The following is a 26737-nucleotide window of genomic DNA, read 5'->3' as shown; positions in this document are numbered from 1 at the left end:
TATGATATAAAACTGGATTTATTTGGTTTAAATTGGAAGGCTATATAACAATTATTGAATAAGGAATAATCAATTAGGCCTACTGTAAACATAATAAGCGAAAAATCTTATTGCATAACATTTTATGGTAGTGGAACATGAGACGCTTCTTCTATGCTAGTCTTTGACCACTGTGAGTTGATTTTTTTCTTTTGTCATTTCACACAAATCCAATTAAATTCTCACTTGTGTTTCATAACAAATGTCTTTCGATCTATAGAAGTCTAAGGATCAACAGTTTTACACATGATATAAACATATTTCCTTTCTCAAAATTGCACATGAAATAAACTTCCAAAGAACTACTGACTATATACCTCTTTTAGACTGTACTAAATTGACAAAAAAATTACAAAACATAATATATTTGAATAATCAAAATATTGATGTTACAGCCAATGTCATCAAAGTTGTCACAATTTTGTCTCTTGTTATACAGGTACCAATCAAGAGTGTTCTTCTAAATTCTATTATATTCATATGTTTTCATCAAAAAATATAATGTAAAAATGACTACATGGAACCGTGTTGAAACAGAAGAAATTGTAATAGTTTTTGTCAAATCAATAGCTAATGGAGGTTAAGTATAAATTTTCAAAACATATGTCAGATTGTGAGAGGCTAAAATTGAGCTCTTCAAAATGTTTAGATCCCTTTAAGATGATCCCACAAAAACACCCTTCTTGTAAACATATTCATCACACACCATTCAAAACTAAATTTTAACTGAATGAAAATGTAGATTGGCAGTTGTTTTATCATTGAAACAGTAAGGATAATCCAAATTTCTATATAGCAGTTTGTCTCACTAAGTTGTCAATATGGCTCATAGCTTCTGACATGGTCAATTAAAATGTCAAAAATTGAAATAATTTTGTAAAACTTTGTATATTTTCATTTCTTCTTTGCTAATTCTTTTAACTTTGCTTTTTCATCCTCCAACATTTCTAGGAATGGTTTCTCACTGGTGAAAAATTCTGCATCAAAAAATCTTGTATATGCCAGAAATGCAAGTACTAAAAAATATAAATAAAAGTTTTCATTATTTCTTTCATATATTTGTCATCTTTTCACTTTTATACAAAAAAAAAAACCACCAAAAAGTTCTGTTATCAAGCCTAATTCCATATTTTTGTAGCAGGTAGCTCCAAGTCCAAACATTATCCATGTGAATGAAGAAATTTTGCAATCTGCTCAAACTTTGCCCATGTCTTAATTTTTAAAGATGGCTTTCCTTATCTGTTTAGTGTCAAATTAAGCAAACTAATGATTAAATGGTGTTTCTGGTGAGTTATGATCATATTATAATGTTTTTTTTGCATATAATTTAAGAACATACATGTTCATGTTTGTACAGTCTGGATCAACGAAAAAATACTTTTTGACCTTTCTTGATCGACCACTCATTGGAATTCTGCTGGTAATTCTCTTCTAAATTAGCTAATTATGAGATAATTGTGAGACAAACTGTTATTTTTCCAAGTCATTAGAACACATGTAATTTCTATTCATATACGGTAAGTAGAGCATTTTCATTTTCATACATGAAAATAAGGGAACCCATCTTTAATGTAATTTGAAGTCTTTCTTCAAATACCTCAACCAGTCAAAATTAGTATACCAACCTAATGAAACAGAGGATCCACACACTATGACAGAAACCTTTTTAGTGACTGTGGGTTGTTTTGGTGTGAGTTTACAGGCTGTAATCATAATGTAAATAGATGTACCAAGTGTGATTCCAGTGGAGATTAATTTACATGATAAACAATCTTCTTCTAGTAAGGGAACATATTTCAAAGTCTTTTCTCGTAAGTCTTTAATAAAAACATCATCTTCTATTTCCTTCAGCTTTGGGAAATCCAATTTTGTATTTTCTGGCTGGTCTTTATCAAATCCAAATATCCTCTTGATTCTATTTATCATGTTCTGTATTTATCTGAAATAAAAGAAATACTTAAACAAACATGATTAGTTATGTGGACTTTCTGGATATGGTTACTTCACAAACCAAGTCAGAGAGTCGCATGAGCTCTATGAATAATATTTTGAAAATCTAAACTATGATAAAACAAGGCCAACTCTGGAGATGTTATCTAAAATAGGTTTTGCATTTGGTTTGTGTAATAAAATCAAATTTCATAAATTTCCGGTCAGAATTCTACCTAATAAAAAGGGAAGTCTGTGCTTTGCTTTTGTTTTGCTCGACACAGTTTTGATTAGCTAATTTTTTTTTCTGATGTAATAAACCAAAGATGCAATAATTTTATTATCAACAATATGGAGAATATTCACTTGACTATGTTGCAAGTAGGCCTTACTCATATTGATAGGCCTACTTCCCTTAGAAAATTAGAAATCAAGAAAAGTGCTGGGATGATCTCTTTTCTTTATTCTTTTATGTTTTGTTTCTTTTGAAGTTTTCATGAGATTTAATTTAGAAGTTTCTGAAGTTTTGATTTTTTTACTCTTTTATAATAAATGCCTAGAGTTCCCCGCGTCCATTTGTAACATGTGCATTATATAAGCCTTACTGAAACTATCTAATCATTTAGAAAAATTTGGAAATGACAATGTAATGTAAAGAGACATTTCATCAGCCCATGCCATCTATTACTCAAACTCAAGCTATCATTCATCTCCAATGAAAAATCTGGGCTTCCTGTCTAAGACAATATCTGGAATAGATATTATTGAATTTATGACATGGTTTTATAATATAAATCATGATTTATCTTGTTCATAATACATTTAACACATAGAATACATAGCTTTCTTTTATAAAAAAAAATGTACCTTCTCAAGACAACTCTTTTATTTTTTGTACTTTCACTTTACTTCCTGTTTCCCCAGTTAACCAGACACTTTTCTTATTATTCAGTCTGTCTGGTTAATCAAAGCTCAAGCACATAGTTCAAAGTTCAACTTAAGATTGAACCTGTTCGTTCTCTGACTTGATTCACAGACAGCTTGGAAGAGTAAGTCTTTGCTTGTCTCATGAAATATTAATAATTCTGGTTGTGTCAGTTGTCTTATTACTGCATTGACGACCTATTTGATAATTCACAGTGCCAGTTGCACATCCCTGTGCAGATTCACTGGAAGGTTAAAATATTGACTTACATTAAAAGGACTGCAAGTGTATGCAATCAAACAGTCCTACATATTGTGCAACCAATCTTGTGTGAGCAAATTATCATTAAAGGGACGGTATCAATTTGTCAAAATATATTCAAGATTGCTATATTCCATTAATTTTTTTCAGAAAATTTAATTGAATGTCAGCTATAATGATGTCACTCTCTGTGTTGGTGAATTTCATTGATATCTCACTTTTAGAAAGGAGTGCATTATTCACTAGCAATCTTGGACTAGGCTGGACGCAGTGGCATAACATAAGTGATAAAGGGGCACAGCAGGGGCCACAAAATTTTACACTGGCTATTATTTCAGTATGTATATTGATAACAGTTTGGAAAGTGGGAGGATCAAATCTGTGCCAGCCTCTTTTCCGGCAAGGGAGGGGGGTGGGGAGAGGGCAATAACACCAATTGCTGGACAAACAAGGTGAGGACAACATATTATATCAAATGTCAATGTGGGCATTTGAAAATGACTGTGGATATCTACGGGACTGATTATCTTTATAGCTCATTGTCACTGCCACTTTAAAATTAACAAATTGCAGTAGGGCTTAGATTATCCAAGTAGGCTGATGCAATGTGCCTTGATATAGTAAAATATATTCAAGTCCCATCATATACACTATCAATATCATTACATTTACCAGTATACACTAGTTCAAGAGAATATAAAGTTCCTGGAGAATATTTATTTCTATATAATATGTAGTATATGAAGTGGATAGCTTTCATTACAGTAGATATCAGTTAGTTCTCGATCACCTTACCCTACAACATTGATAACAGTTTTATAAATTTATACTTTGACTATTGGCCATATTTGAGGAGGTATTTAGGCTTAAACTTGAAGGTAATACTGGTTTTACTATTAAGCATTTTTTAGGTATATAAAAGGTATATAAATTAGACTAAATTGATTTGATTCATTTGAAGCTTGATTGAAAGAAGAAAGACTGGATTTTATTTGATTTTTGATTTTTTTTTTTTTTTTGAAACATCTTTTGATTGGAACTAAGGACTAAAGATAAAAAAGAGTTGTTTATTTCACATACAAAATGCTCTTTTTCTGTGTATAGGCCTAGGTGTAGTAGATTGGGTATTTATTGTTTTGGATTTGTAAATCAGATGCATTATAGACTATTTTTTTTCCATGATTTATCAAATTAAAAATTTAGCACTTTTAAAAACAAATTTTAAGTAATTAGCTATAATAAAGTTATTTTTAAATTTCTTGAGATAATAAAAATCTTTTGGAGAATTCAGTTTTCATTCTTATCCATATACATTTTATTGATATTTATAAAAAAAACGAAAAGAAATAAAAAGTAGCATTCTTGTAATTTCCCAGAAAATATTGGAGAATATGAATGTTTATTTAGGCTCATTTAAAACTAATTCCAGAGAATTGTAAATTCAAATCTTGGGGAATGTAAATTTTATTGAATTCTGGAGTAATCAATTAGTTCAACATATTCAAGCTGAGTAAAAACATGATTCAAGTTGTATTTTAATATTTCTATTCTAGAATACAAGTTGTTTAACTAGTAAAGTTTGTCAAATTACAAATGTTATTCAAGTATCCTCGGACGAAACTTAAAGGGACAGGTGCGCCAATATGGGGGGTTGATTTTAGTTTTGAATATATGTAAATAGTCTTCAGAAGTACTAGAAATGTTTGAAAATCGCATAATTCCTTTTAAAATACTCCAAACTAGGAATTTTACTCACTTTTTCTATAGCCTATATTTCTTTTCTATATATCACAGAGTCGTCATTTTAACATTCAAATGCGGATAATTCTGGACATACATGGATTTGAAGGCTCAAATTTTGACGGTGAGCTGTGAACACTATTACTGATTGCCTAAGCTAAAAAATGAGACTAAAGTATGATATGTCAAAAAATGGTGCAGCTGTCCCTTTAAGAAAGATAACAAATTTGAGAGCTATACTAAAGACTATATTTTATTTATACCTCTTATTTGTTTAAAATCGAATATTTTTCTAGATTAATCAAAGTAAGAAATACTGAAAATAAGATGACTAAAGCAGCATATGGTTCGTGGAAATCACCCATTTCCAGTAAATTAATAACACAGAGTGCTGTTGGTTTATCACAAGTTTCATTGGATCAGGACCCAAAATATACTGGTAATTTAATATAATTAGTTATTTCAAATTGAGCCTCATAGAATCTGATATAACATGCAAGAGAGATTTAAACTGACATATTAGTATTAAAGGAATAGCTAAAATACCCTGATGTATATTCAGTTTGAATATCACTTTTATCGTCATATGCCTATCAAGGTCGAAGGGGTGAAAAACGTCGAAACGTTCATATAACTTTATCCAATGGTTATTGTTTCATAAAGTTGTGTCTATATATTCTACTTGGAATTGCTCAAGACTATATATATATGATTATTGAGCCAGAAATTTCAAGAATACCTAATTGTTACTAATAAGGCAATGTTTCATGAGTCAGCTTAGTTAAATATGATGGATACTATGAAATGCACCAGAACGAAAAGTCATTTTCCATAATTTCTCACTTTTTTTTTCTTGTTTACAGACTATGTTTATTGGGTAGAATCAAGAGCTGATGAAAATGGAAGAAATGCTATTTGCTCCTTCAATACTAAAACTTCTAAAACAGAGACCATAACTCCAACAGACTATAATGTAAGAACAACAGTACATGAATATGGTGGAGTATCATATTTGGTTTATCAAGGAGCTATATACTTCTCTAATTTTACGGATCAGGTTCTATATGTCCAGAAATCAGCCGATTCTAAACCAGAACCAGTGACAGAGAAAGATAAAGGTTTACGTTTTGCTGATGGAATCTTTTCAGCCAAGGTAAATTGAGAATATTTTGACATTCTATGCTGAAATTTTTTTATCGTTTTCAGAAGAATTCAGAATCTTTGTCCAACTGGGGCAATATTACATGTACAGTGACTTCAAAATAGCAGTCTGAAACATGAACATATTTCAAAGGAAAAAACAGAAATGCAAAACAAAGTGCACTCTTAATCATAGAAGAAAAACACGAAAGAAAATATAATATTTTTTTAATTTCATTCCAGTATAATAGAATATATTGTATAAGAGAGAGTCATGTAGAGGGTAAAGAAGCTGTCAATGATTTAGTATCTATTTCACCAGCAACAGGACAGCAGACAGTAATAGTATGTATATTGTTTGCTTCTTTCTAATATATAGATAGTACAAATTTCATTTTTCAATAAGTTTCTGACAAATATGAGCTCTTTTGCTTGTTGTGTTGAGTAGTTCAAACTAATATGATGTTAATTGATTGTTAATAGAATCCATACTTTTGATGTGTGTTGAGTTGCAATTTGAATTTGTAGACAAGTGGTGCCGATTTTTATAGTGATATCAGACTGAGTCAGGATGGTAAACAGGTTTGTTGGGTAGAATGGAATCATCCTAATATGGTAAGGTTTACATTCAGCATGATCCTTATAGCCTACATCAGAATTTAACATAAATTGGCAGGCTGTCATTGATGAACTCTGATGCAGATATTATCAATGATGTCATGAATTTTGTTATAATTGTACAAGATTATGTTAATGACAGTCTGGTTGTCATGACATCTGCTGATATGTCTTTATTTGATTATAGTAAAATGAATCAAACTTGATCCAGATAGCTTAAATTCAGCACCATATGATGATAAAGCACAACTAATATTAACATTCCTTTGAAGCACATTTGCAAAATAAATATGCATTTTTTTAAAAAATAATTTTGGTGATAAGATTCAATTTGTTATATTTTAGCCATGGGATACTACTAGTTTATATACAGCAGAACTAACATCTAATGGTGAGGGTGTGGTAGCAGGTTCTACCAAGAAAGTGGTGAGTTGTTTAGACTAGTGTTCACATTTGAAAAAGAAAATTAGGTATTTATATCTATGTCTTATGTACTTTATCAAATGAAACCTAGGTTATTAAAGTACTGAAATTTATCCAGATTTTTTATACTTTTACTAAATGGATAATAATATAAAAAAATTTTAGTAGTTCTGGTAACAAGTATCAACTTATGATAAAGATTTGCAATTATAAGATTCCAAAGTCCTTCTCATAGAAATTTATAGACATTAGTTGTTTTCACACGACATTTAAAATACAAAATCATTTTTTTTTTTGGACAGGATACTGGAAGTGATAATAGCGTCATTGAACCGCAATGGTCACATGACAACGAGTTACATTACATCAGTGACCAATCAAATTGGTGGAATTTATATTGTCTGTCAAAATCGGGCCAATCAACTAATTTGTTGGAGAGACAAGAAGAAGTGGGTGGTCCCAAATGGCAGATTGGCACCTCAGCATATGCCTTTGATCCCAGTGGTGCTGACCATATCTTAACAATATATTCTGGGGTAGGTAATTCTATAATCAATTGTTTATAAAATCAAACCCAGAATCTAGGTATCTATCAATGCAGTTAAAATATTTTCAGCCTAGAATATTCTTAGCAGGGGGCATTAATCATAGCTAAACAGATTAAAGATGAAAAAACAAGAGTGATCCTCAATGGTTTTTAAGGAGCTGTAAGCTATGAGCTTAATTTAGATATTGACAATTTGTTTTAGTTATGTGTGTTAGTGTTAAATTGATGTGAACTTTGTTCAGGTTATCGAGATATTGTATAAGAAGACTGGTACAACAGAGGCTATAAATACACCATTTAAAAGACATAGAAACATCAACTGGTCTGCAAGTGGTGATATCTATTGTTTAGCTTTCAGTGATACACAGTTTTTATCTGTTATACAAGTTAATCTCAAGACTAGAAAGGTATGTTCATATAAGAAATTGTTTGACATTGAAATCCTCAATTGTTATTCACTTCATCCAAAATTTGAGTTTTCAGAAAAATCATAAGGGTATTGTGGAATCAATGCATTATTTCTGTGTACGCTCTGTTTTAAAGTGATACTACATCTTAGAATGAACATAAAATTGAAGTTCTCAAGAATGGTCAATATAAGTTCATAAGTTCATCATTTACCTGGTGTCATAAAGTTACAACCGAATCCCTGTAAAATCTGGAAAATTCGAAAATTCATAAACCTAAGTAATTATTGAAAAATGTTTTTCAATAGTTAATTGCATATTTAAGGATAATTATAAAGTTTTTTTGGATTTATCAGATTACATAAGAAACCTTTTATGTTATGTATTTCTACTGATGAATATGCTCTTATTGGCCAAGTTTAAAATTCTTAAAATTTATGTTCATTCTAAGACCTGTTATTTCTTTAATATATGTTATGTATAGTATTTCTTATTATTTGATGTTTCTTTTTCCATCTTTTTTCATAGACTACAATATTGAAAGAATCCAGTTCATTAGAAATAGATTCTGGATATTTTAGTCTACCAACAGGAATATCTTGGACAACAGAAGATAAACAAACATCACACGGTTTCTTTTATCCTCCCCAAAATAAAGATTTTACTGGTTTAGATGGTGAATTACCTCCCTTGTTGGTGCGAGCTCATGGTGGACCTACCAGTAGTTATAATAACAGTTTAGAATTAAAACTACAGTATTTTACAAGTCGTGGCTTTGCTGTCTTATTAGTCAACTATAGAGGTAGCACTGGTTATGGTAAACAATACAGACATAGTTTACGTGAAAAGTAAGTCTATCTTGATAACCCTGTATCTGAAAACCCTGTATCTGAATATAGCAAAACCAAAGCAGACAAGAACAGGGATCAATCAAAATATATAGTATCTTTAAGATTACTAGGATCTGTCATTAACAGTATATGTCATCAATCCTTTCATCAAATTGACCAAGGAGAAATAATGAAATTGTAACATTATGCCTACTTTGAATATTGGAAATGTTACAGCTTTGTATACCTTGTCTTATCAAATAAAAGTGTTTGAATTAGAATCAAGTATTATGATCTTATGAGATTCTTAAGCCAAGAATAAAACCAATCATCGGTTTGCTAGGAATTCAGTGACTGGCTATTCCCAAGCTGTTGTCTTGCTATGGGACTGATGAACCAGATTGATTGATATACATATATTTATTAGAATGAACCATTGATATTTTTAGTTGGGGTGTATATGATGTAGATGACTGCTGTAGTGGAGCTCAATATTTAGCTAAAGAAGGAAAAGTAGATGGTAATAAGCTCTGTATTGATGGAGGTTCAGCTGGAGGCTACACCACCTTAGCTTGTCTTGCTTTTAAAAATGTCTTCAAAACAGGTACAGATCTAATATTCAGAATCTGTTGTGGTAATGATTTGCAGCTCGAATGCCAATCAAAAGCTTATCAACACACTGTCAGAGTATTGAGGAGCTTCAAGATATCAAACTGAACACCTGAACAAGACTGGAAAAACACAAATTCATCCTCCAGAATAACGCTACATTGACTTTCAAAAACACTGCATTTGAAGACAGAAAATTTACTTGCATGTAATAAATGTTAAACGCTTTGAACCAAGGACACCTGATTGGTCAACTTTGGTCCACTGTGAAAGTTGAGCTGCCACTCTTCAGATTTAACATTTTGTCTATCTTCAGTTAAACACATTTTGTGATGTAGCAGACCAAAAAATAACTTTTCTATCATCAAATAGACCAAAAATCCCATTCATTGCGAATATTTTCAGGTGTGAGTCATTATGGTGTAGCAGACGTGGAAGCTCTGGCAGCAGAAACTCATAAATTTGAAAGTCGGTATTTAGATCGGCTGATTGCACCCTACACTGATGAGGGCAGGAAAATATTGAAACAAAGATCACCTATTAATCATGTGGATAAAATTAATTGTGCTATGGCTTTCTTTCAAGGAGATGAGGATAAGGTAGGTCAAATCCTTTGTGTGACAAATTTATTTATTTTATTGGAGCTGGGGATGAGAGTTGCTGACTGTCTTTTTGAAATTATATTGCCTTGAGGATGGTAAAAATTTGATTTCTGATATTTTGATTCTTTGTAATGTAGGTTGTGCCTCCAAATCAAGCAGAGATGATGTACAATGCAGTTAAAGCTAAAGGGAAGCCTGCAGCATTAGTTATGTTTGAAGGTAATACTATTATCTTCTTATCACTTTTAATATTTTAAGGAACTTTGGTTTTGATGCACTCTACACAAAGTTTAATACAATCATATGAGCATTACAGTGAAACAGAAGGTCTTGCCACTTAGATTTAATCTTAGCCTTGAGAGTTGTTGATTTCATGCCTGTTGTATAAGGTAGCTTACTGGGGAACTTTAAGGCCCTTTCCAGGTGAATTGTTTTCTTTCTTATATTGTGAAGATATATTGACAGCTAGGATATGGTTCTGGACAATTAAAAATTATGTGTGCTAATTAATTTAGGAGAACAGCATGGTTTCCGTAAAGCAGAAAATATACAGAATGCTTTAGATGGAGAGATGTATTTCTTTGGTAGAGTTTTAGGTTTTAAACCTGCAGATTCCAAGTTTACTGTAAGTGTCATAATTGTTATATTATTTTTCAGTATTTGTATGATGTCTTATATAGGGGATAAACAATCTTTTTGCCAAGTCTATGAACTCAAAGGTGTATTATCAAACAATTGGAGAGGATTACAATTAATAATAAACATCAAATATTTTAACATTCTACAATTTGCTAAACTGACAATATGCCAGTAACACTCTATTTGTAGTTCAACGGTCAAGACAGTCGTTAGTAATCTTATTCAATACCATTTTTTTCAGATGAAAATTGACAATCTTGATTAAAGTCTAATGTGCAATTACTGTACTTGGTTGGAGAAACAACCAAAAGATACACAACAATGATATCTTTTTTTAAAATTCCGAAGCAGCATTGTCAAAAGGTTTGATTTTATTTGTGTCCATTCATAAACTATTGTTAATTTTGTTTGCAAATATCAAATAATTGTTACTGCTTTTTCATATTATGTACCACTTATTTCGATTATGTTTTGTATTCACTGTGCTTAAAATATCATGGTCTTGCATAAATTATACATAAACCACAACTGTTTTATTAAGAGTTATATTCTTGTTCAAGGTTTTTTATTTTTGGTATATCACAGGCCATTTATGACAACTGGACTTGTTTATATATGAAAATGTTAATATACTACAAACTCCTACCTACATTTTATGTTTAACAGATCATTGTATATCAATTTCTCAGAATAAACTAGTATACATTAAGAATCTTTAATCTGCAGGATTAGGTAATTTGGGAAAGAGAGCTGACACCAAAACAACTCTCAGAAGCACTGCCAATTGGAATTTGTCATACTTCTAGGAAGATTCAAACCCTTGGCACCTTATCGCCAAGCAGACAACAATATTACTCGCTACTGATTGAGCTATTCCACTGGCTCTGAAACGAAACCCATATGGTAGAACCATAATTCCTTGTATAAAATTCATGACACTTGAACTTTCAAATATTTATTTTCAAATATGGGTTTCCATACAGAAATGACCACATACCATATTTGGTAATTAAAATAACATGAAAACATAATTAGGTACTGTAGAACTTCAGGTCAAGGAACTTATTCAGTATAGAACTGAAAGGAAAATGTCCAAAAATTAGGGCAGGTTCACATCTATGCAATTTGTCCTACTAAATTTAAGGAATGCCTTTATCAGTCACCTCCTGATCACATGCTTAAACATGAAATAGTCATTTGAGATAATAAGCAAATCACAAGAATCTAAGTAGCAAACTGCACAAATCTGAACCCATCCTAATTCAAAATAAGCAAAGCAACATACATTGTTTTGCTCCCACAATATCCAAGTCAAAAACTAGCAAAGAGTAAAAATACAATCAAAGCACAAAATATAGATACACAATTCTAGATATATTGTATTCAATAAAATAGTCAAAATAATATGGTGTACTAAGGCAAGGTATGCTTACCTTTTACTTTTAATTTATAAGTCTTAGCAATCTTAGCATGCTTGTCATGGCTGGCCACAAGCCAGTCCTGTTTTGATACAATAACGTCAAAGAGTCAGGGCTAAATTAAACTAAATTATATGTTAATTGAAATTCGATGATAAATTGATGTCCAAAATCAGATTAATAAAAATCCTGTTTGAGATTCCGTTAATATCAATAGCAATCTATTTTCAATTTCAAATCAAGCTTAAAAATATACATGAAAATTATCAATCTTTTTAATTGTACATGACTGTTCCATGATTGTTTTATGATTGTTTTATTATTAAAATTAACAAAATATTGTCAAACATTATATATCCATTGGCAAAATAGTTATTTAAATATTGAAAGAATGAATAATATTCTGAAAACTTTCAACTGAATTATTACTACATAGGATGATTCCATCAATCCAAAATGTTTTGTATTTTTAAACAACTCTTATGAATTTTTTTTTAGTCCATGGGTAAAAATAGTTTGTCAGTCTTCACTTGACAACCCGCTACTTCTTTTGAACGCTTCCATACATGTATTCTTAAAATCAATGATGTATATGTGTAGAAAGAGTCCATTTGCAAACTGAAGGGGTTTTTGTAGACTGTTAACCATTTTTGTCCATGAACATGAAATGAATGAAACCGGCACTTAGTATATTTTGATTAAATTGCATTGATAAGTCCAAAATAACAATGGTGATGCATAATGCCTGAAACATACAAATTCTCAACACAGAAAACAAAATAGTTGTATTTAAAAAACTCATGAATGGAAGATGAAATAAATATTCCATGTAAAATGATAACAAAAACATAATTTTAATTCCACATAGGGAAAAATAACATTTGAATATATTGCGCAAAGGCCCATAACTCTTTGGTCTTTATTAAGACGAAGTATAATATAGTTTGGCCGTGTTCAATATGAACTATTAGTATTATATTGACTATCATCATACAATCACAATTTTATCTTGGTTTTCATTGTCAATTAGGCCCACTATTTCTCTTGTTTATTATTCAACTATTTCAACAGTTGTGGCAGGGGTATGTTGAAATCACTCAATTTATATGTTGACACTAGGGCTGGGTAACGATTACCACATTGAGATTGATTATCGATGACAGACTACAGATCAATAATTTTAATAATTCAACTGAGAAACCAGTTGAGAAATACTTAATTTAAAACATGCCAAAATTTCACCCAGCCCTAGATCACACTGCTTGTTTGTTACTCTAGTTTTAACCTAAAGGACAACGTATCTGAGTCACGCAGAAATTTGTTAAGATTGTAGATGATCACTTGAATGTGGGACTTATCAATCAGAGCCAAATTAGAAATTTACAATCATGCACATCAAATGAATTGCCTTCTAATGAAGTTTCCTACCTCAACCAAAATGGGGCACTGAGAAAGCAAGGACAAAATTCTTTCAATATCTTGAAACAGTAAATAGAATATAACAAGTCAGTTTGTCCATATGCTTTAAGTCAATTAGAAGATATTGAAAGAATCAGACCTTTACAGCAGTTTTAATGGCCTAGTTGTCAATAAAAAAAATACAGTTTATCACTGATAATGTTACACTTTACACAGTCTTTAAACAATATATACAATTCTTTCACTGTCTTTTATCCATACACACTGTCCCTTTCCTTACTTCCTGGAAATTCACTTTATGCATGGATTCACTGTAGTCTGCATCAGTTCACCTTCACCAATTCAAAATAAACAACTAGTGTTAAGATTTCAATGCCAAATGACATATTTTATTGAAGTGGATATTCAATAACATCTGATTCTTCAAATCACTAGTTAGAGTTGCCATTTTAATTACTGACTCTAGGTTCTGATGAATGTCCAATTTAAATTAAATGCAAACGCAACACTGACTGTGTCATATCTTGCTTTTGCTCATCCAATAGTTTAATCACGGTTTGGCTAAAACAAGCACCTGTTGGTACAATCTGAACCAGGACGTCCAACATGCATAATGGTGAAATTATACACAATGTTCCATGCATTCCAATATCAAGTCTTTAAGCACTGAACATGATGAATTTCTACAACTAGGTAACGTTTAATAACACTATATACATTGATGAAATGTTTGAATAACTCGGTACATAACATAGTTTGTCTGGATTCCCTCATATTGGACCTAAAGATGCATGTGCATCTGAAGCAGATTCTGGTATCTTTAGGAGAATATTTTATCAATTACACGGCTGATGTCTTATATTTAGCATATTGATGCTTTTTTTTGGGACGTAGCTTGTCGTTTTTTCATATCTAGGTATATTCAATCGTGACCATGGCTCATATGAAGGAAAGCTCACATTTATTACATGATCATATTGTGCTAACGTGTCTTGATTCTTGGATTCCATTCCATTCACACTGTCTCTCCTTTCATATTGTATTATATATGTCCACATATATATATATATGACTACCAAGTAATAAAGTTCCACACAAGACAACTGCTGTCAATCTAATCATCCTGCATGTCTTCTTGTAGCTCATGTGGTCCAAATATACCAGGCACAGATAACTGTAATTTACGTTTCTCTTCCTGGGCTTGTTGAATTGCATTTTCTCGTTCTTCTAAAAACAGGTCACCAAGATCTTCCCCAGCAAACTCCTGAAAAAACGTAACAAAAAAAGACATTGAAAGCCTTGTTTTGATTGATTAATTAACACAGAACAATTTTATGGTATACTACTCCTTAGTTTTTTTGAGAAGAGAATTGCTCATTGTCTTGCAATAAATATTTCTAAATTAAGAAATATTTGCTCAATTGATATTTTAAAGAACTCAATCATTACAATAACAAAAAATTCTCAGTTACGAATAGTGCAGACTTCAGACAACAGACCTATTTCACCCTGTGACCCTACTGAAGTTGGACAAGTAGAACTTATTCTCATGTCTACACCTGTCTGTTGGATAAACAGATGATTTGTTAGGTTTTCTGTTTTAATATTTCTAACTCAATCATTAAATAGATCAGAATTGAATTTATTAAAAAACAAACTTACTCTGATCTGCACAAGGAAGTCTCGTAAATGTTCTTTGAAAGCAGCAAAATCTCTATCAAAACTGAATAAACCTTTGATGAAGATTTCTATCTGTGGTCTGAAAAAAATAAACAAGACAATACCTTAAGCAATTCTATGAGGTGGATAAGAAAAAAGACTGGCAAATTTGAAATTTGTGTTTCACAAATTTTTCTTTATATTTGCAAAAATAAATGTAACTATTGTATCATATAAAAATATATTGAATACTGGATACTTGACGAAAGAAAGTGAAAAGAAAAAAGTGAACTTACTCATTAAGATGTGGGAAAGCAGTTTTCAGTAAATTGAGTAAAAATTGTTGAATATATTGAACATTATTAGCTGCACTGTTTCCCTCACCGCCCAATGCTATGGTTATTTTACCACTCTCTAATGTACTGAACATATATGCCAATATCTGGGCTTGTGTTGTTAATCCTGAAATACAGTTAAATTAGAATAAACTGTCTATCAATGGTTACTTTATAGTTTAACTGTTAATTTAACATAAATATAATGGTTATGACAATATCAGAATTTATTGCCAAGATGTAATATGAATCTATTTAAAATAGTTAAAGTAATCCATCGTCCTCTCAACATAAATTAAATATTCACAAATATCAAACTAGATGATTTATAGGAATTTGCCATTAATATACGTATGAAAGTCGAAAGTATTAAAGAATTTGTCACATATTCACTTAGATAACCAGTATCAATTCATAATCCATGTCTTTTAATATGCAATAGTCTGGTAGGAAAATTTGAAAGGATTATAAAAAGAAAACCAACCTGCTGTATGTGAACTGTCAGTTACAACAGAGAATAAATGTTGAAGAATCTCAGTAAAATATGTCTGATAAAAACTTTGTGCAGGGGCATCATGTTTAGCAATATTTTGAAGGAGAAAATATAAAATATCTAATCCTGTGTCAGCAACATTTCGCATGGTATGTTTAAACGCCCAGATTATAGAGTCTAAAACCAATTTAAACTGTGCTGCAGGGATGTTCAATAAGGCTGAAATAGTAATAAATAATATACTTGAATATAAAATATCATGAACTGACAAAAATGTTGCGAGGTCACAGGACAATATCTATGTCCCCGAAAAAAGAAAATTTGAATACAGGATAATAAAGCAATAGATTCTATTGTAATAAAATTGAAATTATACCTTGGAAACAATGTGAGTTGACAGCTTTCAATAATAAGAAGAAATTGGTTCTATGTTCTGGGTATTCTTCAAAGTCTTTATTGATCATAGTTAACGTACATTCAAATACAGCATCAAATATCTGTGGTATATCTTTAGTTATGTGGTTCTGAAAATATACAAATAGTTTTTACAAAATATAATAATTCAATAGTAATAATAGTTCTATTGCTAAAGTTCTAAAGTTTTTTTAATTTTCTAAATATTTTTTATCAGTGCAAAGACATCCTAAGTACTGCTATTCCAATTGTCATAGAAATAATAATCGGAAAAATTAAAAAAACCCTTTTTTGCTCAGATAATAAACAGTCAGTTGACAACATGACTCTTGTCTGATGAAATGAAATAACTCAAGAATGGACTAATAAAGATGGGCAAAATACACAACTATGTTCATTCCTAAGCGATTTACTAACAAAATGTCTTTGAATCTTTACCTCTAGTCTGTCAACTATAGTAGCCATTGTACTTAAAACTTCTGGTTCTCTGGCAGCAGGTACATTTCTCTGATAATCTAATAATACAGCATCTAATAATGGAGGTATGAAATTCTCAGCTACCTACAAAACACAACCACAATAAATTCATAATAAATATATAACTAACTTTACTAATTAATAATAAAATATTTTCACTGTTCAAAAAGTGCAATACAAAAATCATAGAGCAATATAGATATACTAATCTTTATAGAACACAATCTAAACATTATCAAATGTAACTGTAAATAATTCTTTCCAAATCATTTATTTGAAAATTGAAATACAATACTTTCTCTTATGTTCTACTCCTGAAAATTTAACCACATTTCAAACTAGCTGTTCTTATGTCAAAAGCAAAAATAGGCTTGTTAATAGATTGCAAAATAGTTTCTAAAATCTACTTACCATCTGATGATCAGCAGAGCGACTAACCCAGCCAGATATTAACTTTAATGTTTCTTTTTTCACTGTTCTCATACTGCGTATTAAAGGTTGTTTGGTGACACTTTCACCATTAGTAGCTATAGCACTACTTATATTTTCACTCATGACTTTATATACATTTAACATATCCAGATAGATTCTTCCTAACTACAAACAGATTAATTATAATTTATTACATTATATTAACTGGCGAAATGACTTGATAGATTTGTATTATTACTATATAGCTCATTAAGATTATATGCAAGCCATCATCCTATCTACCAACTAGAGAATCAGTCCAGAAACAGGCACTGGTTGAACAAAAACATAGAACATTAAAGGCATTGTTTTAATACTTTTTGAATGTGGAATATATTCATTGGCAGAGCTGATTTTTAAGGTTTTACCCCCACTTGAAATGGAAACGGAATATCTTACCTGAACTACATAGGGATGTTGTAAGGCTTTACAGGCTCTTACATTGGTTTTTAAAATATTTCCTAATCTTTTAACTGCATCTGCATCTTTTAACACTTCCACATTCTACAATAGATAATAACGCTCAATTTGTTTTCGTTTTCTTTTTCTCTTTCAAGTGTCAAATCACATATTATGACTGGACTGTTAAATACAGATACACTTCAATCTTTTCATCATATTAAAGTATTGACTCACACTGGCTACTTTATCATATATGTATTTGGTATGGAGTTCATAATATCACAGTCTAATTCTTAACAGTTACCTCCCTATTAAAGTGACATGGTCCTATCCAATATTCAGCCCATGGTTTAGAGTGTAAAGCATAATATCTGCCAAATGTCAACTTAACCAGATGATAGTATTTTGTATGTTCTATGGAGTTTTATTTAATATTATCAGTATATCTCTGCATGATTGACAACTATCTCCCTAATATATTTTACCTATTATATAGTACATTTAATATTACCTGCGTAGCTTGATTGATAATACCATCCCATACTTGATTAGGTAATAACATATATCTTTCTATTAAATGTTCTCTAGCTGCCTGTTCTGTTTGGGCACTAATCATTAACCCTACAGCTTCATAAAACGTGTGAACCTAAAATATATAACTTATAATATTATCAATACATCACTAATACTATGCATGTACATTAGACATATTCTACTGATTTTTCACTTGTTGGTACAAACAGTACCAAACTATCCGATTGATTCAGTTCCAACAACCCTGATTACAAACAAAGGGACTAGTCTTTAATAGTAGCTCCCGCTGGATGCAACTGGCATCTGCCAGCCCACTACAAAAGATCATTTCAATCAGTAGACACTACCTTGCAACACACATAAGATCACACAAATATAACTTCATGCAAATACTAATAGACGAGTCCAATGATTATTTCTTTCCCTTCTCACAGAATATGACAAATTTGTTGTCAAATCAAGTTCTATTTTGTAATGCTTGACAACTGGAAATGAGTATTTAATTATACTACTATACTAGTATAGTATTTTCATAGATTCTAATTTGTTGTACTTGGTAACTATAACATACGTTTGGACTTCATATTAAAATGTGAACTGACCTGTTGTGGTTGAAGATCACAAATAATTGTATTGATACCATTTAAAATGTCTTCAATAAATGGCATCACTTCACCAACTTGTATTTGTACGAATTGTCGACGACATTTCTGGGCTATTTTTATAAATGTATCACAAGCCATATCTTGTACACCATCATGGGTTTCTATAATCGAAGTAATTCAACATTCTTTTAACAGGTGATAAAAACAATTATAGAATAGCTACAGAATCCACATAAATTCATTAAATAGTGAGTGTATATTAAAGACTGTGTTTAAATGTTAGAGTAGAAAAACAATTTAGGGATTTCATATCTAAAGTCAAAAACTTCCCGTATACACTGTATAATATCCATCGAACTGATATTACAATTGACTAATATACATGTATTTGGATTCCAAAAAAATCATTAAATATTTAGATATACCTATTACAGACAGAATGTTTTAAGCCAATATGAGATAAGATTTTGATTGAGAATTTTTTGACCAAAAATGTAGAAATCCCCGACAACATATAACAAAATAAAAAGTTTACTTCATAAACGAAAAACTGGTGACAGAAAAACCATGGCCCAGTATGGTACAATCAATACCTGTTTAAATCAAATGAATTATTTCAGTGAAATACAATCATTACTATTGGCACATCTTCACAACATAGGTCAAGGTATTCATCTTATACCTAGACCACAATAGCCACCTTTCCTGTATCACAGAAGTTTGTAAATGCTGCAATTTGATAGGATAATATGCCAGCAAAAACAGCCAATCAGAACCCTTGACAGAAAGACTGTAAACATTATGGTTAAGTGTTTATAGATTTCCTGTAGGGGGAAACCAACTGGCCATTTTCGCTAACATACAATCCAACCAATTGCATTCTTTGATGCAAGAAAGATGGCTATTGCAGTCAAGGTATAAGATGAAATTCGTTATAGCTTGACATTGTGAAGATGCTACTGGAAATGCTTACTTAACATAACTCTCAATCACACACATGAGTTGTCAAAAGATTGCAATACTAAATAGATAAATCTCCACAGAGCACAAAGATTGATATATTATTCAAGGCAGATTAGATAAATATTTAACAATCATGCAAAGATATAATTTCAAGCAATAGGCTTGAATGTTTCAGTTTAATTCTGAAGTAATTTTGTACATAGAGATGAGAATAGTTTGGATCATTTCTTACATATTGGCATCAGAATTTAGAGAGAATTAGATAGAAACAAACACAATGCAATATGCATGCTAGTGAATATTGAAAAAACTAAAACATTCAAATTTTAATTAAGAATTACAAGCGTATAAAATTAAAAAAATAAGGCAAATCAATAACTAATATTGTCTACTCACCATGCATGAATTCAAATAATTTGTTCACAACTGTTTTCAGAAATCTCCAATGTGCTTTTAAAAATCTTGGATATTGGCCCACAACATACATAATATTAGAAGCTATGATAGCTTTATTGTCTTTGCCACGTTTCTGTTCACACAAACCTAACAAATCCTGAAAGGAAAATTATTTGAAGTTTATCAGCGAGTTTTCATTACCGGTAATTGTGCATGATGGCAATGATTTCAAATCTGAACTTGGTCCAATATTAATAATGACTATCATATATCCACCTCACTCACTTTCTATTATCTTCTTGGCTCAAAACTTTCTTTTCATTAAAAAAGCAATTCATCATAAATGGATGCAACACCATGTAATTTTGTGCATTTTTGTACATAAATGCTTTTTTACGTTAATTTCAATTAAAATGCAGGACATCAGTATTATTTTTTTTCGAAGTAGAAATGGCTTACCCTGATAACTGTGACTAGAAATCTTTTTTCATCATCTTCATGCATTGCTCCACTAATAGAACCAATAGCCCAACATAACTACAATAATACCATTAATAACTTATTTATCTGATCATTTTCAGATGCCGCTGTCTTGATCAATAGTTTGAGAAAGATCAGAACTCCATTATAATATTCACCAAATCAGAATCAGCAGGTATCTTTTGTTCAGTTGACCAAAAGTTAAGTTCTTATTTTCAAATAATACTTTTTGTACCAAGTTAAATGCTCTCACCGTATTCAGATTTTTCCACGACCATTCTGTACCATTAACCTGATTATGTAATTTTTCAGTCATGATATTTTCAGTATCTGAATAGTCCAAATGTGTCAAATATACTGAAATGGAACAGAAAACCACATTAATACTATGAATATTGACATAATTTCCTCAGGAGTATAATTTGAATTTGTCCTATTTTATGGCCATGTTAATCAAAGCTAATTTCAAATGAAGAAATTAAGGATTCATTAATGCACACAAATACAAATGACACTGCCGACAAGTGCTTCACGTCAAAGTAATTCTAAAAAAGAATAAATACTAAATAATAGATATTGTAGGAGAATACTGTTCATGCTAGTGACTGACTTACCTAATGTTTCTCTCATGTTTTTATAGAGATTAATGGAATCTGTATCTTTCATGAATTCTCTGACAACTTCTCCCTGATCATTTTCTACGACTAAAACTTCTTCTGGTTTGGCCATTCTAGATATCATAACTCGTCTGACCTGTAAATTGTATAAATTGAAATATCTCTTTATTGATGTACATGAAAACAAATTTAAAAGAATAAACTTCAATGATCAAAATAGGTCTATCTCAAACTTAGCAGAAAACATGCAGAAAATGAAATGTAATGAGCTTTATGCATGCTTTTCAACACCTGATTTGGCTAATGATAATGGTGCAAGAGGATGCAATTGAAAATTCCCTTCAGTTTATTGTTTCATCTGATCAACTATACACTTTAAGCATGTGGCCCATCTGACCTGCATCCCTGACTGGGAGAAAATTAACTAACCTTCGATAAAACAGGGTTATAAAGTTGGCGTCTGGCTGGCATTTCATGTTGATTATTAAGAATTAACGGAGAATTATTAGTAGAATATGGACTTTCTCTGTACAATTCGGATGTTAAGGAATTCCAGTATTCTAAACATATTTTGAAGATTTCAACCTCCTCTACTTCAGATATCAAACATAAATATTGTAATGCCTAGAATAAAAAAAATTACAAGAATAACTTTAAAATGAAATTTTTTGTATTGCATTTAGTTATAATTTCCAGCATAAATCATATCAATAAGGTGCTAACAACAATCTCATTACACATTCATCTCAAATTAACACTTCTGTTGCTACATTATCAGACAATTATATCTATATATGAAAATCTCTAACAAGTTTATGATTCAGAATTGCACAATATATCAAAACTGACAATATAAAATTGTTACAGAATTTGAACGACAATTAAAAACACAAGGAATATTTTATTGTGTAACACACATATTTTGTAATAAACATAAAGTGTGTTGAAACGTTGTGTTTTTTGCCATGACAGGGTGTTATGTAATATATTCCTTTCTGTTTTTTTTTGTCATAAAAAACATGTAAACTAAAATATGAGACATCAATACTTACATCCATTAGAAGTGGATGAAGATCAAGCTTCTTTTCCACTAACTGGGCGTGTTCACGTAAATATGTACATAGAAATAAACTTAAATTCTGGATAAAATTTTGTTCATCATCTGTTCCAGATTGATATGCTTCTCTGACATTGGTTTCAACTGGTAACATCTAGGTTTAAATAAATAATCAATAAATAGGACTGTTTCATCCAAGATTCTGATCTCAAAATTATGTCAATAACAAAAAATCTAAAATGAATATGAATTATGAAGTTCTCTCATGATAACTAACTTGCTACTGATCCTGCTATACACGGTTCAATTGGCTAAACAAAATTTGAAAATCTAGCATCAGCTTTGGCAAGAAACATTCGAAGTGATCTCAAATGATTGACTAAATAAGCCTACATAACTTGAATTTAGCAGAACAAAAGATATTTGATTTGTTTTATAAATCATAATAGGATAAAGTGTTAAAGGAAGAAGGAAAACCTACTTGTTTTAATTGATTCATGGTTAATGTGAATAACTGAATAAATTGTTCATCATATAGTTGTGATACTTGTACACCAGCTACAATAATATTATATGATTTATCAAATTCAGTTTATACTGTACATTTATTAGGAATAATGCAGAAAAACTAATAATAATAACAATAATAAAATCATTAGTTGGGTGAAAATTAACAATATCAAAAGTTGCATTAGTGTAAAATAATAGAGAAAAGTCAGCTTTAAGCTTCCTCCTGTTAAAATGAGCTACCGGTATTCCTATCTGAATGTACAAAACTGATTGTCAGAACTCTCCATAATATATAGATACTTCATGGCATAAATAAATTCGAGTTATTTATACAAAATCTAGAAATTATCTGATATATACGGAGCCCCTAAGGCGCAATTGTAAACATATTTATTTATTATTTCGTTTAAACGAATTAAATATTTCGTTTAAACGAATTAAATATTTCGTTTAAACGAATTAAATATTTCGTTAAAACGAATTAATCATTTCGTTAAAACGAAATGTTATTTCGTTTAAACGAATTAAATTATTATTTCGTTTAAACGAAATAATTATTTCGTTTCAACGAAATACCCTATGTTTATTTCGTTTAAACGAAACAAAAAGATGGGTTAATTATTTCGTTTAAACGAAATAGACGAAAAAATTGATTCGTTTAAACGAAATAATAAATAAATATGTTTACAATTGCGCCTTAGGGACTCCGTAGATATATGTCTCTAGACTGAAATAGACAATTTAAAGACAATAAATACAATTCAAAAAAAGACTGACCTATTTCAGTGAGACATTTCATAGTTACATTTCGGAATAGTGGAACATTTAAAAACTGAAAAAAAATTTTTATATGTCAACTCTTTTATGATATTCTTAAACAACCAAATAATCTTCAAAATATGGCACCATTGGAATGTGTACAAGGATAAAATTGACGTACATATGTATGCAATCAAAAAAGGTGAATATATACAGACAAAACCATTTAGAATCATTTTAAGCAATGTGCATCACCTGTGAGATTCTTTTACTATTGTTCAAAGTTTAACAATCAATTCCTTACCTTGTATATTAAAGTGCTGATTAATTTGGTTTCAAAGATATATCCCAATGGAATCCAATTAAGAAATCTCAGTAGGGTTTCTAATGTTGAACCAACTAATGGTGCATTCTGTGAATTATCCTGAAAACACAACACAAATAACTTATTGGAAAGGTCATTCATATTTTTTAAACAGCTTCATATCCTGATGACTGATTCTATGATCAAAAACCTGTGTAGTAATCTTTAGTACCCCTGTAGCAAATATAGTCAAACCTATTTGCAGCAGGGCTTTGGCAGAAATACAGAACTATTGAAAATTCTTCCATAACATAAGCTTATCTCTAAAATGGCTTACCATAACAAACTGACACAAATGAAAAATTTGAGAAAATTCACTGCACATTGTGTCTTTTAAATGTTTAGCTTTTGCTTGTGTCATTTGACCACTTGAGAAATCAAACACCTCTTCACTGCAAGATAATTGAAGAATATTAGTCAATTTAATTTTGCTCAAATGAAAAGTGAAATGAATGCAGGACTGTGAACTGAGTCAGGTGACAAATTTGGGTTTCAGTTCCCAATCAGGGTTAGGGTAAGAACAGAATTTTCATCAGTAAAATTAAATTAAATAGGCAGTGTTATCAACAGTAACACATCACATATGCAATGAGATGGCCTCTGTATATAAAAATCAAATTCAAAAGTTGGAAGATAAGAACAAACCTTAGTAATTTGAGAATTGCCATATTATTTTGGCACAGAGATTCATTTGTTTTACTGGCTCCAACTATATCTCCAATGAATGACGGCCAATTTCTTGGCCACTCATACTTCAATATCTTAAATTAAAAATTCAGTTTGTAACCAGCAAAAGACATTCCTTAAATTCACATAAACCTTAAACGGTCAGCAATTTGTTTAGATAAAGCAAACTTTGAAATAGCTGTTAATTTACTGATAGGGTCTAAACAAATGATATCTTACCACCAGCAATATAGTAGGACACTACCTCTTAATAGTACACTTCAATCTTGTATCACTCTTGTAAGAAAGAGTTTCATATTTCTTCGAACATAAATATCATTTACCTGTACTAAGATCATGTTCAATTTTGCTAAATAAACTTTTTCTTTTTCTAATACTGCTGCATCTGATGAAGTCTTAATAATCAAACCAACAATATATTTCTTGATTCCTACAGATAAAAAATAAATTTGATGCAAATGTTATACATGTGTGTGTTGTTTATGTTGAGCAGCTATGACTAATTATTGATATACTTCCTCATGTGAAAAGTTTATGCTACCAATAATTTGTCAATATGTTGTTACGGATTTCAGGTTTCATTTTGCTGTTCGGACCATTAGTACTTGATTTATTTATACAAAATATACAATTTATTATATAAGGCTCCAAGGCTAAAATCTGTTCGCCAATGATATGATTTGCAAAATCATCTGACCATAGGTCTCTTGATTCAATAAAACTTTCTGGAGATGGACGATTGCAAAATCTTTGTACCTTCACATTGTGGTCTGGGTAAAACTTTCCAGCGAGTTTTAATAACTGTTTCAAGAATCTGTAGAGCATAGTATTTGGTCTGTTGATTTGATGAAAACTCAAGAATTGTGTCAACTCTAGTCCAGGCATCTGGATGTTCTTTTAATGTGGTCAATACTTCTTGAGCTGTCCGTTGCTGAAAATAAAGATGAATTAATTAACAGAGAAGATAAGATATCATTTTCATTATAGATCATTTTAAATTTTATTGAAAATTTAACATCAATTGACAATTACACATAAAATTGTAAGCAAACTATACATAACAACAAGTGCATTAGTGAAATGTGACAAACGAATAAATAATTTAATATCCTGTCGAAATAACTTTCAATTCTTACCTGAGCCCCTACATCTGTGTACATACATGTCACAATTTCATCTAGAAGAGTAATATCAAGTTTCTGATTGAAATCAAGCAACTTAGCTGCTTGGTCTGCAAGCGTCATTTTCGTCATCTGCAGGATTTCTTTTTACATTGAAAATTTACACAAAATTGGTCACTGACTTTCCTGGATTAAAGAAAAATATAACATAACTTCATTTTATGGAAAAATTATATTCACACACGATAAGCCACTAAATGAAATCACATTTTACAGGCCAATTACTATCAACTTTTAAAACTCAAATTACATATTTGATTTCACAGAGTAGTTCAATACAAAATAACAGCCTCATTAAGAATTTTTCTCAAGCTGTATAATGTCTGAAAATAATACAGATCAACAACTCCACAGTCACAGCTAATTCTGGAACGTAAACTTTCACTTTCAGTGTTCCTTGCTTTCATTCAATGCATATTCATGATGTAGAAGATGTTGTGATGAGTAAGATCAAGTCTAAATTTAATATATTTCCTCAATTATTGCTATGATATTTTCAGCTAGCATTCTAATCTATCAAAAGTCTTCTTTTATTTTCATCTCAACACATGACATGTCTAAAATAGTAATGACTAGCCTAAATGAGCCGGCTTCTCAGTATAAAAGATATAATCATACAGAACTAAGAGTTAGGGAACAAAGAATAGACATTAATCAGCAAAGCTTGATTCAGAATGTTTTATCATAAACCCAATTTGAAAACAAACACTCTCTCTTTTCTTGTTCTTCATATTAATCTTTTTAGCCAGTTCGTTTTTTTTTAAAATCAAAGTGAAAGTTGAAAATG

The 26737-nt window shown here is 30.6% G+C and overlaps 3 protein-coding genes across 3 annotated transcripts; 1 reads left to right on the top strand and 2 right to left on the bottom strand.

Moving 5' to 3' along the window:
* Positions 1 to 8: 8 nt before the first annotated feature.
* On the bottom strand, positions 9 to 1976 carry LOTGIDRAFT_238014 (hypothetical protein). The gene is made up of 2 exons (XM_009048735.1): positions 1665 to 1976; positions 9 to 1055 (listed from the first exon to the last, which is right to left on the bottom strand). Exons 1-2 carry the CDS (start codon positions 1963 to 1965, stop codon positions 934 to 936), a joined length of 423 nt encoding a protein of 140 aa, XP_009046983.1. The 5' UTR covers positions 1966 to 1976; the 3' UTR covers positions 9 to 933.
* A 2017-nt stretch (positions 1977 to 3993) lies between these two features.
* LOTGIDRAFT_238013 (hypothetical protein) lies at positions 3994 to 11419 on the top strand. The gene is made up of 14 exons (XM_009048734.1): positions 3994 to 4032; positions 5191 to 5333; positions 5758 to 6047; positions 6278 to 6379; positions 6563 to 6649; positions 6998 to 7078; positions 7378 to 7611; positions 7865 to 8029; positions 8558 to 8877; positions 9309 to 9463; positions 9874 to 10067; positions 10208 to 10289; positions 10586 to 10695; positions 10951 to 11419. Exons 2-14 carry the CDS (start codon positions 5222 to 5224, stop codon positions 10972 to 10974), a joined length of 1956 nt encoding a protein of 651 aa, XP_009046982.1. The 5' UTR covers positions 3994 to 4032; positions 5191 to 5221; the 3' UTR covers positions 10975 to 11419.
* Positions 11420 to 11648: 229 nt separating this feature from the next.
* On the bottom strand, positions 11649 to 26013 carry LOTGIDRAFT_224905 (hypothetical protein; the record flags this gene model as incomplete). The annotated part of the gene is made up of 24 exons (XM_009048733.1): positions 11649 to 14810; positions 15209 to 15305; positions 15502 to 15667; positions 16025 to 16252; positions 16410 to 16557; positions 16886 to 17008; positions 17336 to 17521; positions 17795 to 17899; positions 18309 to 18443; positions 18934 to 19097; positions 20296 to 20452; positions 20755 to 20832; positions 21029 to 21132; positions 21390 to 21528; positions 21822 to 22016; positions 22445 to 22603; positions 22931 to 23007; positions 23737 to 23791; positions 24023 to 24142; positions 24360 to 24474; positions 24728 to 24843; positions 25093 to 25199; positions 25526 to 25700; positions 25906 to 26013. 24 exons carry the CDS (start codon positions 26011 to 26013, stop codon positions 14661 to 14663), a joined length of 3207 nt encoding a protein of 1068 aa, XP_009046981.1. The 3' UTR covers positions 11649 to 14660.
* Positions 26014 to 26737: the final 724 nt, after the last annotated feature.

The sequence above is a fragment of the Lottia gigantea genome, assembly GCF_000327385.1.
Source record: "Lottia gigantea unplaced genomic scaffold LOTGIsca_128, whole genome shotgun sequence".
Classification (NCBI taxonomy): Eukaryota; Metazoa; Mollusca; class Gastropoda; family Lottiidae; genus Lottia; species Lottia gigantea.
Note: the sequence above shows the minus strand (reverse complement) of the source record. Positions and strands in the feature narration are given on the sequence as shown.

Coding starts and splice junctions, on each gene's coding strand:
- LOTGIDRAFT_238013 (XM_009048734.1), top strand. CDS start 5,222: ATGACTAAAGCAGCATATGGTTCGTGGAAATCACCCATTTCCAGTAAA. Junction 6,380..6,562: donor CAGGACAGCAGACAGTAATA/GTATGTATATTG, acceptor TTGAATTTGTAG/ACAAGTGGTGCCGATTTTTA. Junction 10,696..10,950: donor CTGCAGATTCCAAGTTTACT/GTAAGTGTCATA, acceptor CATTTTTTTCAG/ATGAAAATTGACAATCTTGA.
- LOTGIDRAFT_238014 (XM_009048735.1), bottom strand. CDS start 1,965: ATGATAAATAGAATCAAGAGGATATTTGGATTTGATAAAGACCAGCCA. Junction 1,056..1,664: donor TGGATCCTCTGTTTCATTAG/GTTGGTATACTA, acceptor TATATTTTTTAG/TACTTGCATTTCTGGCATAT.